We start from the raw sequence: 13,454 nt of genomic DNA on the forward strand, positions 1-13,454 counted from the left end.
TATAAGCTGATTTTGGTTTAAATAATAGTGTTGGTTTGTTATAAATTAATTAATTTACATTGTAGAAGCAGCTGAAAGGTAAAATGTTTTAAGATGCCTTATTTGTAATTTATTCCAACGTTGATTTTGATTGATTTACTTTATGCAGTGTATAGGGTTTGGATATGTATATATGTTAAATGTATGTCTAAAGTTCCCTAACTACGAGCAAAGTAGAAATCAAAGTGGAAATCAAATTTCTTGTTTGTGTTCAAAAACCTGCAGAATAATTATTTATCTTCCCTTTGGGATCAATAAAGTATTTTTGAATTGATTTTGAATGAAGCTGATTCTGAGTCCGTTTTTAAAATTTTCAAAACACATCGAGAACTTGAGTGTTTTAAACTGCACTTACTGTTGGTTCCCTTGGAAACCAACACCACCAGATCAAAACAAACAATTAACCTCCAAGGACACTTTGGACTTCTCTCACAGGTGAATGGTAAGTTTCTTTTCTGTTGTTGACAATCTGTAGTTTACAGAAGAAGTGATGTAAACCTAGGTGTAGTTTGTCTTTAATGTAAAAAAGAATCATGTTACTATTACCTGTTATTGTTTGTTTTCATCCCTGAGTAAAGTTCAAACTGAAGTTCGTTAAAGACGATTTGTTTCGTAGGAGAGAGTATTCGATTTCACTTTGGTGCCTCTTTTCGCACTTTTAGTCTTTTTCTTTTCTTCTGTCAAATTCGTTGTAAAGCAAGACATGTTGACTTTTGAAATAAAAAATTGTTTATGTATAAATCTTCTGGAAGCATATTGTGATTGCTGTCTCTGACTTGTGCCTATCTGTTCCAACCAGTGCTAGATCAAACATGGAGGACTTTCTGGTAAAAGACAACAAGAAGACGACCAGCCCAATGATGTATTTACCAGGCGTAAGTTGTTCTCAACTTCTTCCTTTATCACTGTTTTTGACTTGTGACGAGCTAGCAAGTGCAATGATTACAGGTGTCCAGTATCGATCCAATGCAAAGTACATACAGGATCAAATACCAATACAGGAAGTTTTTATTATTTGAGTTTTATATAGGAACAAATTTCTCACCGTTAGGTGTTGTTGTGTTTTGTTTTTTTTTCTTTAAAGTATTTTGTATAACCTTTGGAAAATATATAGGTGTCTACAAATAATTTAAACTAAAATTTGCATTTTTCCTAATAAAGGGCAACAAAATATCATTTGAGAACAAATCTAAAATCCATTTTTTAACAAGGATCCTCAAACAAGAACATTGAGATGAGAGGTGATAAAAATCCCAATCCACGTGTTTTGCAAATCACGCCTTTTGGTACAGCCAGTGGCAGATAATGTCTGTTATTCTGTTTATTTGGTTGAGGAGACCGGTCCGTCAACTGATAAAACTCCAAATTGCCACTTTGGTTAAAATCAAACCAAAAAAACAAACAAACAAAACAAAAAACCTCCAAAAAAACGAAACAAAACAAAAACAACGCAAGGCCAAGTGGAAAACTGGATTGTTGTGTTTTAAAATCAGTGGTTAAATATGTAGATAAGGCCAGGATAAATGGTAGCTCATGTCTAAAACAAATAACATTTACCTTAATTAATTAAAATAACTCAAATATTTTTTTAACTAAGATAATGATTTAAAATGTTAAGTTTCTGTTTTCTACTGATGAACATCAGAACTCAGGAAGTTTGATTCAAAATGAGTTTGATTGATGCATTTTATTTTCTAATTTCTTTTTTCCTTAAAGAAACATAGTCTGTCATTTGTTGGACAATGCTAAGGATACTGCAGTAAAAAGGAATTTCAACTTTTAACAAATCCTCACGATTACATGTACATGTATGGAATTTTGTTGTAAGGCTCCAATAAAAATAAAGAAATTAATGTCATGGAGATCACCTCAAAACCTAAAATACATTTAAAACTATTGAATCTGGACTGAATTATTGCAAAACAACGTAAAAGAACTTTAATCTTTTGAGATGTCTTCATTCTGTTTTGTGAATTCAACATTCTACGACATTTCTCTCACTGTTCGCCCTGATTCCATTCCACAGAACTCTACTGGCGCCCACCTGAACGTAGTTCATGATGAGAGTCTGAGCAGAGCCGGTGACACTAAAGGTGATCAGCTCCCCCATCCTGAAGAGAACCAACAGCTTTTTGAGAGCCTTCCCACTTTGCCTAATAAGCTCGCCTCCAAACGCGGGAGGAGGACGTACATCTGCGACCAGTGTGGGAAGACGTTCCGGAGGAAAAGGCGCCTGACGGTCCATCTGCGGAGTCACGGCGTTGAGAGGCCGTACAGCTGTGTCCAGTGTGGGAAGAGTTTTATTCAGAAGGGGAATCTTACAGTCCATCAGCGCATCCACACCAGAGAGAGTTTACCTCAGGCCTGAACTGGAGGGAAGTTTATCAGAACCTTGTCATCAACGTACATCGACCACACAATGTGAAATGTACATTTGAACTTAACAGCTTAAATAAAATTAATTGGGAGAGCAAAGTAAAGTTGCAGTGATTTGTCGATTTTCGTTTTACAAGGAATCAAACGACAGACGCGCTCACGTAGCAAATCCAGAGCAAGTATGGTTCTGAGAATGTCGTTTATTGTTTTGTTACGTAATTACTGCTGGGTCTTTTTCCTACAGACCAATACTCTTTATTTTATCTATGCCTATAGGCTTAGAGGACACTCTGTCCAGTAACCCGGTGGTCAGTTTTACCTCTTTCTGCAGTTTTCAGTCCATGCTGTTGTTTAACTTTAAGAAACAATGGTGAAACTTTAAACTGCTGCTGTGCAAGTTACTCAACAAGGTGTTGCTAAGTAACCAAAGAGTGAGTGAGTAATGGAGGGCTCATACCAAACGCGTTACCTGCGTTTGTCCCACATGTGCAGCAGAGGGCGCAGTAAGCGAGTTCTCAGTGTTTTGCCAACCTCCATAAAACAGAATAAGTCAATAGAAAAAGATCGAGGTCAATAGCCTTCATAAACATAAAAAAAAATCTACTAAGCAATTTATTGCGAACAACCATTAAAATAAAAATAGGCTGTTTGTCAGCTGATCAAAATTTGAGACCATAACTCAGAAAAACCCCCCCCCCCCCAAAAAAAAAAACCATGAAAGAGAAATAAAAATGTCAAGAAAGGAGTAATGAGTAGCTGCACCGTTCTTGTTAGAGTAGCAGCATCTCAGAGAACTGGATGTGGGGTTGTAGCATCTACATGACACTCTGAGGGCACCGCAGTCCACTGCCTGTTTGAAAAAGGCCTTAAGACATTTATTTTTAGCAAAATGTTTGGTTCATTTTCTTACATACTGGTTTTAATCTCTTTTATCTGTGCATCTATTCATTTATTTAATTTTAATTCATGTTTATCCATTACAAGTGCAAGTTTTGTTCCTGTTTCCTGCCCTTTGAGATTTAAATATTTAAATGGCATTATAAATAAAGTCTATTATTATTACTGTTATAATTTTAACATTCCAACAACAATTCACCTTCAGGTGAAGGAAATGCCACATCATCGTACCGACTCTGCCAACAGCTGTTTGGTAGTCAAAAACGTTCCCTGAAGTTCTACATAACTTCATCAAAACTGAGCGAATTTTCAGTCATTTGATTTGACAAGCGGTTTTTCATCTTGCAGTGAATACGAATGCGACACACTCCAACGTGTGTCAGCTTCGCCAGCTAAGAGAACAGCCAGTTCACGGGAAGAGGATGACTGAGTGATTTTGTGATAAATTGGATAGAAATGCACAGCAGCTGGATCCAGATTGACAGCTCCAAGTCAATGAACACCCAGGTATAGAGGTGTAATATCTCCTAAGAGTCTATTTTTCTGACTGACAGACAAGTTCAGCCAGGTTACTGTTTTCACAGCGCAAGGCAGTTCTTCAACCGTGCAGAACTTGGACCCACTGAGGGAAATAAGGAGAGACGCTGCTGTCAAGCTGCTGTTTGAAGAATGAACACACAAACATTAAGAGTAAGACTGAGTGGAGGGAAGGGGGGGTTGGTGGTGGTGCTATTTGGAGAATCAGTGCAGATGCATTGACTGACAATCCCCCGCTAAATGGTTTTGCAGCACAATTATTGCTTTACAAGCTGTATTTTCTCCTGTGAGCAGCGTTATGCTGTTCACTGGATCGATTAATTTCATATCTAATGATATCTGTGCGCGCTGAATGCTCAAAAAGTTGCAGGATTTCAGAGTTCCCAGAGGAACTGCTGTAAATCACAGAGACTTTGAGGAGGAGGCCAGATTACAGAACATCATGGGACGACACAGTTCGTTAAAACAAATAATTACAGGAATCATTAATAAACTTTTCTCTGCAACTAGGAAAATAAAAAATCTAAAACATTGGAACGAAACAATATTAACCAAATGATGTTGGCTTAAGCTGAATAGAAAGTCTTGCAAAAGTATTTTTTACCATTTCAATATTTTATTGATGAGGATGAGTTAAGCTACGACATATAACCCTTAGGGGGAAAAAAAGTGTTTTTTTACATATTTGTTAAAACTGTAGCAATTTATTAGACAAATAATCTACAGAAAAATTATCCACGTCCTCCCAGTGCCCCTGCAGTGATCTGCAGAAACTGCACCACTTCCAATCAAAAATAAAAAGTCAGAGACAGCTGATCGGTGTTGTAAGTCAAGCTTGTGTATGCACTGCTCATTGTGTTACCGTTCCAGGAAAACTTTACATCCTTCGTCATCCGTAGCCATGCTAACTAGCCTTAGCATTCCTGATGGTTCCAACTGTCGGGAAGACGTTGTAGCACAGCAGAGAGAAAAATGGGGCAGTTGAGATGAGCGTGTTCACAAGCATGACTGACAACGCTAAGACCCTCCTCCTGGCTCTGATTGGTTGTTTCTAACCAACCGGTGTGTTTCTGTAGTTAGCACTTGGACCAATGGGAGAAGGTAGAGGAGCTCCATTTTTTTCACAGGTTCTCTGGCTTATCTTGTTCTGTCACGACATAACAATAAGTTTAACAAATATGTGAGAAACATATATTTTTTTTTAAAATAAGTTACGCACTGTAGCTTTAATAGACTTCTGGAGCACCTTGTTATTTGAATTAGGTGTAGGGAAACTGAGACACATCTAAAGCTTGACGTACAGTGAGGCCATGAGGACCAGGTGTGGGACAGGCTGGTCAAAGGTCATGTTCATGCAGAAGTCAATTGTGACCCAAATCCAAATTTCTTTGGCTGCATGCGACCCACATCCAGCTTATTCAGTGCAGCCTGAAGGTCCCTCTTCTAATCTTTTCATCCCAAAAAAGTCAGATTGGTGCCACGTTCACATGTGGAGCTACATCAGATATGAATCCGATTGTGGTTTTAGTGTGATGAAATATGGAAAAAGTTATTACTAGGCAATGTAAATCTGTGCAGTTTTATTCAGTTTTCTCAGCAAACAACTCTCAACCTTTCAACTATCACTTTTCCTCTCATGCAATACGACATTTAAAAGAGTTAGACCACTGACTGAGTACACTGAGTGTTTTTTTTTTTCTTTTTTCTGTTTCTTCAGACTGGTTTCTACATGACTGGAATATCTTTCTACACAGCTAGTAAAAGATGTGACCATCCATTGGAAACTGCTGTGTAGATCAAAGAGCTCTGCATCAGTGTTGGACAGTGAAAATGATTAGTCCATGCCCAGTGGCTGTCTTAACCTCAGTGAAGCTGGCTTTAGTAGGAGACTTTTTTTTTCTGCTTCACTGCTTTCCATCCCATCTCATGCAAGCACAGCTTTTTTCAGCCCCGATGTCGGACTGGAAATTGTTCAGAACGAATCGCCAACAACCTTCCAACCAGAAGCCCCGAAACGACTCTCAATGCCAGGCGGTGCAACGGCCAAAGCTAAAGTTCTTTATTTCTTAACTGACCAAATGTACAAGGCAACATATTTTGCATTTGAAGTTTTGAAAAAAAAAATCCTGCAGCGCAAACTGTCACAGCGCAGCAACATTCTCACCCACTCGAGTGCGGCAAGGGTGAGACTTCTGGTTCAAAGAGAGACGGGCTGTCAGGCTGTCAATCATCTCTCGGTCGAATGAAAGATCAAAAGGCAGATCAGACGACTCTGCTGTTTTGAGCCGAGCGTCGTTTCGCTTCGGAACAGTTTTTGCCTTTGGTGCTGTGTGCTGTCTTATCGCCGCCCCTCCAGATCATTATCATCGCCGTCCCCGGCTTCGCTGCTGTATGACACTTGTGGTCATGTTAGGTGTTCAAGCTGTGAGGGGATCTATGCCTTTCTTGATTGGCCTCAAACCGCAAACTGTGACCGATTTGCTAGCATCATCGTCAAAGTTCTGCTCTTTTCCCAATTCACTTGGGCCTCTGGTAATTTACTCCCGTAGAGGTTCAGGACTACAACCTGTTTTGGGGGGCTGGATGAGAATTCCTTCACAGGAACGATGTCAGTTCAACCAAAAAGGCAGATAAAACACCGCGCTAAAAAACAACTAAAGTTAACCATTGAAGTTAGTCATATATATTTTGCTTTTTAGATTCGAATACTGTGCTTTTGGAATCCTTGCTTACTGCATCTTGCACATAATGTGAAGAGACAGCACTGGGTGCAACAAGCCTCAGGTTGGGCTTTGATCAAAACATCAGAGAGCGATGCTTAGGCAGGTATTTAGATTTTTTTCTCTTTTAACAGACTCTCCAGTCTGTTAATCATGACTTTAAGCCATTTTTTCACACCAATAAACTTAATGGCTCATGATTACTCTGATTTGTGTCGAACGTCTAGAAACACCATCGATGAGTTCTTGCTTTCAACATTTAAAGAAAAGCCTTATCTAGGCTTGTTTGAGCATGTGGATTGTAATTTTCATGTCTGCTGGTGGTGTGCAGATTGGTTACACTCTGATGGTGGCATAACCAGGTAAGACCTGATCACCTTTTTCATCTAGTCAGTTGTCATTGTTACTGTGTTTCTATACCTGGTAGTCTGGTAGACTTGGTTTGACTGGGGATCAATGTTTCAACACTGGTTACATTTTCAGGTCCCGCTTTTCGATTTAAACTGAACATAAAAACAAAAAACAAAAAATCTGTTCCTCCCTCTGTCCAGTGGTGGCGCTGCACCATGAACCACTGAAGGAAACAACATGAAAACCCCTGAAGAAGATACTGAACACATCTTCCTTCACATATGGTGTAGCGTGAAATGGTAACAGTTGCAGACTTTTTCTTTTGTTTTTGTCAAACGACCATGAGCCATTTCTCCCACTAGCAATAGACTCGCATGTTTGTTATTGTTGTAGTTACCCAGAATACCCTGCTGTTCTTAACTTCCTGATTTTGGCGCGTTCTCTGGTCCGCTTGGTGTTCCCGTGTGCTTGTTAGCGCCAGAGTTCACATCGACCTAGGTTTCTTAGCAGACCAGTTTTCGTTTTTGTCAGAGTTTGATTACGCAGTCACACCTCCCCGAACCAACCGGACTTGCTAGGCAAATGAGCACTGGGTGCATTTGATTGTTACAGACTCCTAAGTTCTAGTCCCAAAATTAAGATTTTTTACACAGAATCTTCTGGAAAGTGCTTACACTTCATCAGACATACTGCACTGGTTCAGTGCACTGGATCACCGCCGTGTCAGACCAGAAGAGAACGGTCTTAATAAAGTTCATTTATTATCATTCCAGCAGGTGACGCCCTGGTAGCAGGGGGATATCTCTTCATGTACAGAACCATCATCCTCTTTTTACCATGAAAAACAGAATAAATTGAGGAAAGAGAAGGACAACAGGAGCAAGCAAAAAAAGAACTAAACACTTTATTTGCCATTTGTTCTGGTTATTGTCTCCCAGCTCCCACCGCAGCACCACGCTAATTCCCCAACCTTCCTGTCGACCTTTAGTTCTGTTTACACTCCGACACACTGATAGGCACGTAAAGATAAAAAATCGACACAGAAAGTCAGTCATTTAAGAAAATAATAACAGCTACTCAAGCCGGCCACAATTTGTGCTCTTTGTTATAATCAACTGTTATTTTTTTTCCTGCGGTCTAATGTGACAGATGAGCAAAACTACAGCATACTTACAAAATAAACTTTTACTTGGTTTTAAAATTTGTTTAGAAGTAAAACCCTGAATTCAGCCAAACAATCATCCTTCATCAAAGAGAATCTGTCAACATGGCAGGAGGTAGTTCTCAGCTGTCTGGCCCTTTATGGGAGGAACAGAGAGAAGGAAACAATAGGTGATAGAAAGATATGCAAGATGAAGTTTTGTTTCAACCCTTTGATGGAGGGGCCTTTTGTTTACAACTAATGCCTGTCGATGCAAACTGAACACATACCAAGGATCATATTGGAAGCACTTTGCTGTCATCTGGCAGCTACAGGAACTGGGACAACACAACAACACTAAGACATTCAGCTACTGAGGAACTACTTAGTCAATTAATTTAATTTCAAAGTAATGAAAAGCTATCCAGCATTTAAAATTCTCAATATTAACATGGGAATGAACAGAGTGACATGTGAGAAACAAACAGGTGTGTAGGAACATAAAAATGAGCTGATAAACACGACAATTGCAGCCACTTCAGCGCCGACTTCACTGTGGTTCATGAATTTTTCACCGCCACTCTTACCCCCCGTGTACCCATTTATAAGAATCAGGGTTAATTCATCCTTTCTCCTTTACACATTGGAACCGAGATGATCTCTTTTTTTTCTTTTTTTTGTGGCACAAGATGCAGTGAACCTTTGACTTCAATTTCCTGGAGCTGGCAGAGCAAAATTAGAAGAATGTTTCAGCGGAGTGCACTGCTCCCTGGCCTCCATTGTGAAGGCTAAGATAAAAGGTGGGGAGGCCTGATGTAGTTACTGACGGATGACCCCTCATCATTTAGTCTGCCCCGCCACGGCACCAGAGGTGTGGAACCTTGTCATTGGAAAAGCTTCATCCATTCACCAGAAAACACGAAGCAGAGCAACACACAACACCATGATCCAGCTATATTAAAATAAATATGCCTGTCATAAAAAAAAAAACCCGGGAGCTAAATATCTTAAAGAAAAGCACTGATGATCATTGAGAAAATGCAGCAGTGTTTAGGTGATTAGATATAATTCCATCAGTGTTAGCTGCTGTGAATCTGTAGCTTATAGCATTGAACAAAAATAAATGCATAAATGTTAGGATTCCTATAATAAATGTTACAGATTATTTACAGTAACTATTTTTTGGGTAGACATTAAAGATTCATCTAAATGATTTGAGAACTTAGAGGAGCCTCAAGGCTTTGTTACATTATGATTTACTGTGCAGTGCTCTGTGTTTCAGCCGGATGATTATTTGTGTTGCGCAACACTCTGACTTCCACTGATGAGCTGTGGTTGACGAATGCTAAGTGCTGTTAGCAGCTATGGAAGTAGAGAGAAGAATTGCTGGAACCAGTTTTAGCTACACAGAAAACAAAACAGCCCAGTGGCAGACTGGAAAACAGAACTGGCTTTCCCCAATACCACATCCTCGATGCTCCGCCCTTTTTACCTATGATTATTACTAAAATCTGCCTTGTTATAAATAGAAGAGGAAATTCATTTTGGCTAACATTACGTGTACTTGCTGATCGACGAAAGTAATGACATGGAGAAAAAAAAAACACCTTAGAAATATTTAAAAATGCTTTTCCCTACATCAAACCTGAAACTGAAAAAGAAGTGTAATGTTAAAGGCATTGCTTTTTACATTTGAAGGTTAATTTGAAATGTTTTATTCCTCATTTGGTTTTGCACTTTAAAAAAAAGTTCCATATTTGTTGTTACTTTATTTGTCCCCTCAGAAACCTTTTCCTTGTACCAAGATGGGAGAAGAATATTTAAACACAAACACAGAAACAATCACAGATTAACTAAACAATAAAAACAATCTATGAAATATCAGAACAAATATCAAGTACAGGTCTCAAGTTTTCAGTTCAATCTTGAGACTAAAGTAGTTTTCTTTTAAGAAATAAAATATTTTCCTTAAACAAATTAACTGAATTGTTTTTACTAGCATTTTCTCTTTTATATATTTGTTTTCCTAGCTTAAATAGACATTTTTTTGTTTGATTACTCAATTAATCAGAGCAATAACTGACTACTCACTGACTAAAATAACCGTTTGCCACCGCCGCAGTCGACGCTGTGCAGTAAAGCTTTAGCTTCTCAGCCTTCCTCTTCCAGCCACTGTTGGTTTAAACTTCCACTCCTCAGCTGAGAAGTGAACGGGGCAACAGTCTACCGACATTTCAAACAGCTTCGGTGTTTCATTAGCTTTTGATAATGGAATTAAACTGGGGATTAGTTTACAGGCTGTCTGACAGCGTGGCCCCTCATGTCATTCGCCCTCGGGGACCAATTTTTCTCAGCTCAGAGCGGTCTTGCTGCGCCTCGGCTTGGACTGCTGCTCTGGCAGGAGGCTGCCTTCCTCTCCCCTGGTGGATTGGTCATAGTTTCTTCATCCATTATGTTGCTATTTGCCACCACCCCCTGCTGTCTGTCAGTGGTATGAAACAATTAGCAATCAATGAGATCCTGCTGTCAACAGGAAGTTGACTGCAAGACATCCATCATACATGTTAGAGAGGGGGAAAGCATGGAATGTCTTCTGAAAACATTTAAAATTAAAAGCATGCAATATTTCTGCGCTCCATCCATATGCATTTTTTTTGTAGTTTAATCTGACAAGAAGCAAAACCTTTTCAACTCTGAAGAGAGAGAATACTTTAAATAAATGCAGATGGCTATTTTTTTTTTTTTTGCGAGAGCAGCTATATGCCATATTTATTAAGTTGTTGTTACGGGAGGGGATGTGTAGGGAAATAAAGTGATGAAGGTGAAAACGGAGACCATTTTAATGAAGTTTTATATAAGGGTACGGCATCCCATGATGCCGTCTGCTTCATGCAAGTCAGTCAGACATTAAACAGCTCCTTGGTCTTTCAGTCTGGGTGGGCGGGCTCACTGGGTCTGCATACGCACATGTCACAGGCTACAAGTTGAACTTTTCTTTACTTTTTAAAAATTAGATCAAATTCTGTGTCGTAGCAACTTTTACAGCTTTTTTGTAACATTTTATTTGAAGGGGTGAGCATAAGACTGACATGACACTGTCATGAACATGAAGGAGTCTTTATGAATGGTTATGACTGTTGTCATGAAGTGTCATTCAGTAAATAATGACACTTTTAATGTAAAGTTGTACTAAAAGTTCCATTAAATATGCATTGAAAGTGTCAGCTTTCAATGAAGCTAGGCCAACTTCTTATTTTTGGGAGTTGTGCAAAACAAAGGGTTGTATGCTGTTCACGTTAACAGATTTTTTTTGCATTCTAACTTGTAGCAACTGCAGACTTTGTTGTTGTTGTTTTATTTTATATGACAAACCATTGCAAAGTAACATTGCAGTTAGTTGTGAGGTGCTAGGTTTATATCGACTCTTTCCTCTTTCAAATGGGAAATATAACATTGTTCAGTGAGATTGTTTGTTTTATATGGGGTTTGAAAGCAATTGGTTTCAATGGATTTTAGAGTAAAGGGGCTACAGATGAATACTTACCATAATGCTTACCATATTTTGATTTTTTTTTTTTTTTTTAGCAAACCACAAAGTAGTTCCTTCCAGTTCACAATTTCACACCAGATTGTGTTGGTCTGTAAAATTAGCAGTGGAACTGGTCATGAAAAGTTGAAAAGCTCGGAGCAGGTGCTGTAGGTTTTTTCTTCCTCCAGGTAGCTCCATTGGAATAAGTCCAACAAATTTTAGTCTGAAGTCTTAATTTTTTAGTTTCTCCTCATTCTCAAACACATCAGGCTCGAGCAGCTTGACACAATCGCTGTCATAATCCTTGTGTACAGTTGCCATAGCTACATGAGTGTCCCTTTGTTCTTTAGTCTTGTGACAGATGGACTGTCCTCAATGAAATGTATTCATTGTTTTCTCCTCTTCACTCTGACTGAATAGAACCCGTCTTTGTGTCTGTGCCCAATGTGCATCACCACCAATAGAGAGCATTTCTTTAAACCTGTCATGGGTGGGCTGGTGTTGAGTGGCAACTTTATGGCTTAATAATTGAAACTATTAAAATATCGAGTTTACACATGTTGCAAAATAATTATTTGGGAAGATCCTTCCAAAGGTCTGATGATATAATCGGTATCCGAGGAGATTTAGAGGCATCGGTAGCATATGGGGATGATGATGATGATGATGATGATGATGATGATGATGATGACCAAACAGCAGGTTAGTCCTAGCAGATGTGTGTCACTGTAGTAGTGCAGTAAAACTTGAGTTGCCTAGCCTATAACATAACGTGACTGTTGAACACAGTCTGCCTGGTTGACATGGCAACATTTAAAAATTGTCGGCTGATTGTCATAACCTGAGAGACCACACACAATGCTAAGCAATCTTAGCTACAAAAAGTTTGGTTGGACAGTTTGTGGTGTCCAGTCACACGGCAGGAGCATCACACCACGCACGAACTGATTTCATTCACTGGCGTTCAGATGTCAGACGGGAACGCTCGCAAATCATCTTGAGACCAAACTGGAATTCAGAGTAAACAAATATGGCTGACCAGGATGAAGCAATGGTGATAGTTTTTGAACTACATTTAACAGAGAAAAAACAATATAAAGATGTCTTCGACGTCCACCAGACTTTCTGGTGCACCGTGGCGGTTGTTTGGTCTACTGTGTATTTTTTATTCCCCTCCATGTTTCCTTCACATTGCTTTCTGATTGGATACACGCTGCGTTCTCGTTTGTCCCAATCGTGCTCCTTTCGTTCCAGGAACTGGTTGATATGATGTGCAGGTCTCAGCTCTAGGTTCCCTGCTCTGATGACTGTGTCTCATTACAGCAGCTGTCTGAGGGCAGTGATGGTGTCTCTTCTGGGAGAGGTCCTTGGATGTCAGGATGCTCTTTAGCTTTTGATCAGGACATGATTGATTTAGAAAATATGAGATTATTGGCCTCTGATAAAAACTCTTCTACTCAGTCATATTACCAATAGGGGCCTATGGACCAATAGGGGTCCCAAATCGGTGATTCCTTGAGCCAAGGATTGTGTGTGGAAGGGGGGCCGACTAGCCTGGTAAAAACCAGCCCCTTGTTCTATGCTTTGTTTCATACAGGTGGTCTGGATTCTTGGCTATTGAGAAACGATTGCTTGGGGGAAGCATGAACTCTGTTGAAGTTTGAAACGATTTAACCTAATTTTACCCAATTGCTGACGTTTGGCTGACATACCTAACGCACCAGGTTGATGAAGTTTACCAGAAATTGCACGTGTTGTATGGAACTCCATGTGGATCAGGGCTGCATCTATGCCAGCAATAAAGTGTCTCATACATTCCTCTTGCTCCAGCATTAATTGCTCAATATTTGTAAAAGTGGTCAAT

At 39.4% G+C, this 13,454-nt stretch overlaps 1 protein-coding gene and 1 long non-coding RNA gene across 2 annotated transcripts; both read left to right on the top strand.

Moving 5' to 3' along the window:
* Window positions 1-369: 369 nt before the first annotated feature.
* Window positions 370-2,407, top strand: LOC106939288 (zinc finger protein 776-like). Its single transcript, XM_015021657.1, has 3 exons — window positions 370-481; window positions 839-914; window positions 2,066-2,407. Exons 2-3 carry the CDS (start codon window positions 852-854, stop codon window positions 2,405-2,407), a joined length of 405 nt encoding a protein of 134 aa, XP_014877143.1. The 5' UTR covers window positions 370-481; window positions 839-851.
* A 1,253-nt stretch (window positions 2,408-3,660) lies between these two features.
* LOC106939289 (uncharacterized) lies at window positions 3,661-4,386 on the top strand. The gene is made up of 2 exons (XR_001422807.1): window positions 3,661-3,819; window positions 3,897-4,386. It is a non-coding gene; the product is annotated as an uncharacterized LOC106939289 (long non-coding RNA).
* The last annotated feature ends 9,068 nt before the right edge of the window (window positions 4,387-13,454 follow it).

The sequence above is a fragment of the Poecilia latipinna genome, unplaced genomic scaffold, assembly GCF_001443285.1.
Source record: "Poecilia latipinna isolate Pla-1442-1.1 unplaced genomic scaffold, P_latipinna-1.0 Scaffold2821, whole genome shotgun sequence".
In the NCBI taxonomy this organism is placed as follows: Eukaryota; Metazoa; Chordata; class Actinopteri; order Cyprinodontiformes; family Poeciliidae; genus Poecilia; species Poecilia latipinna.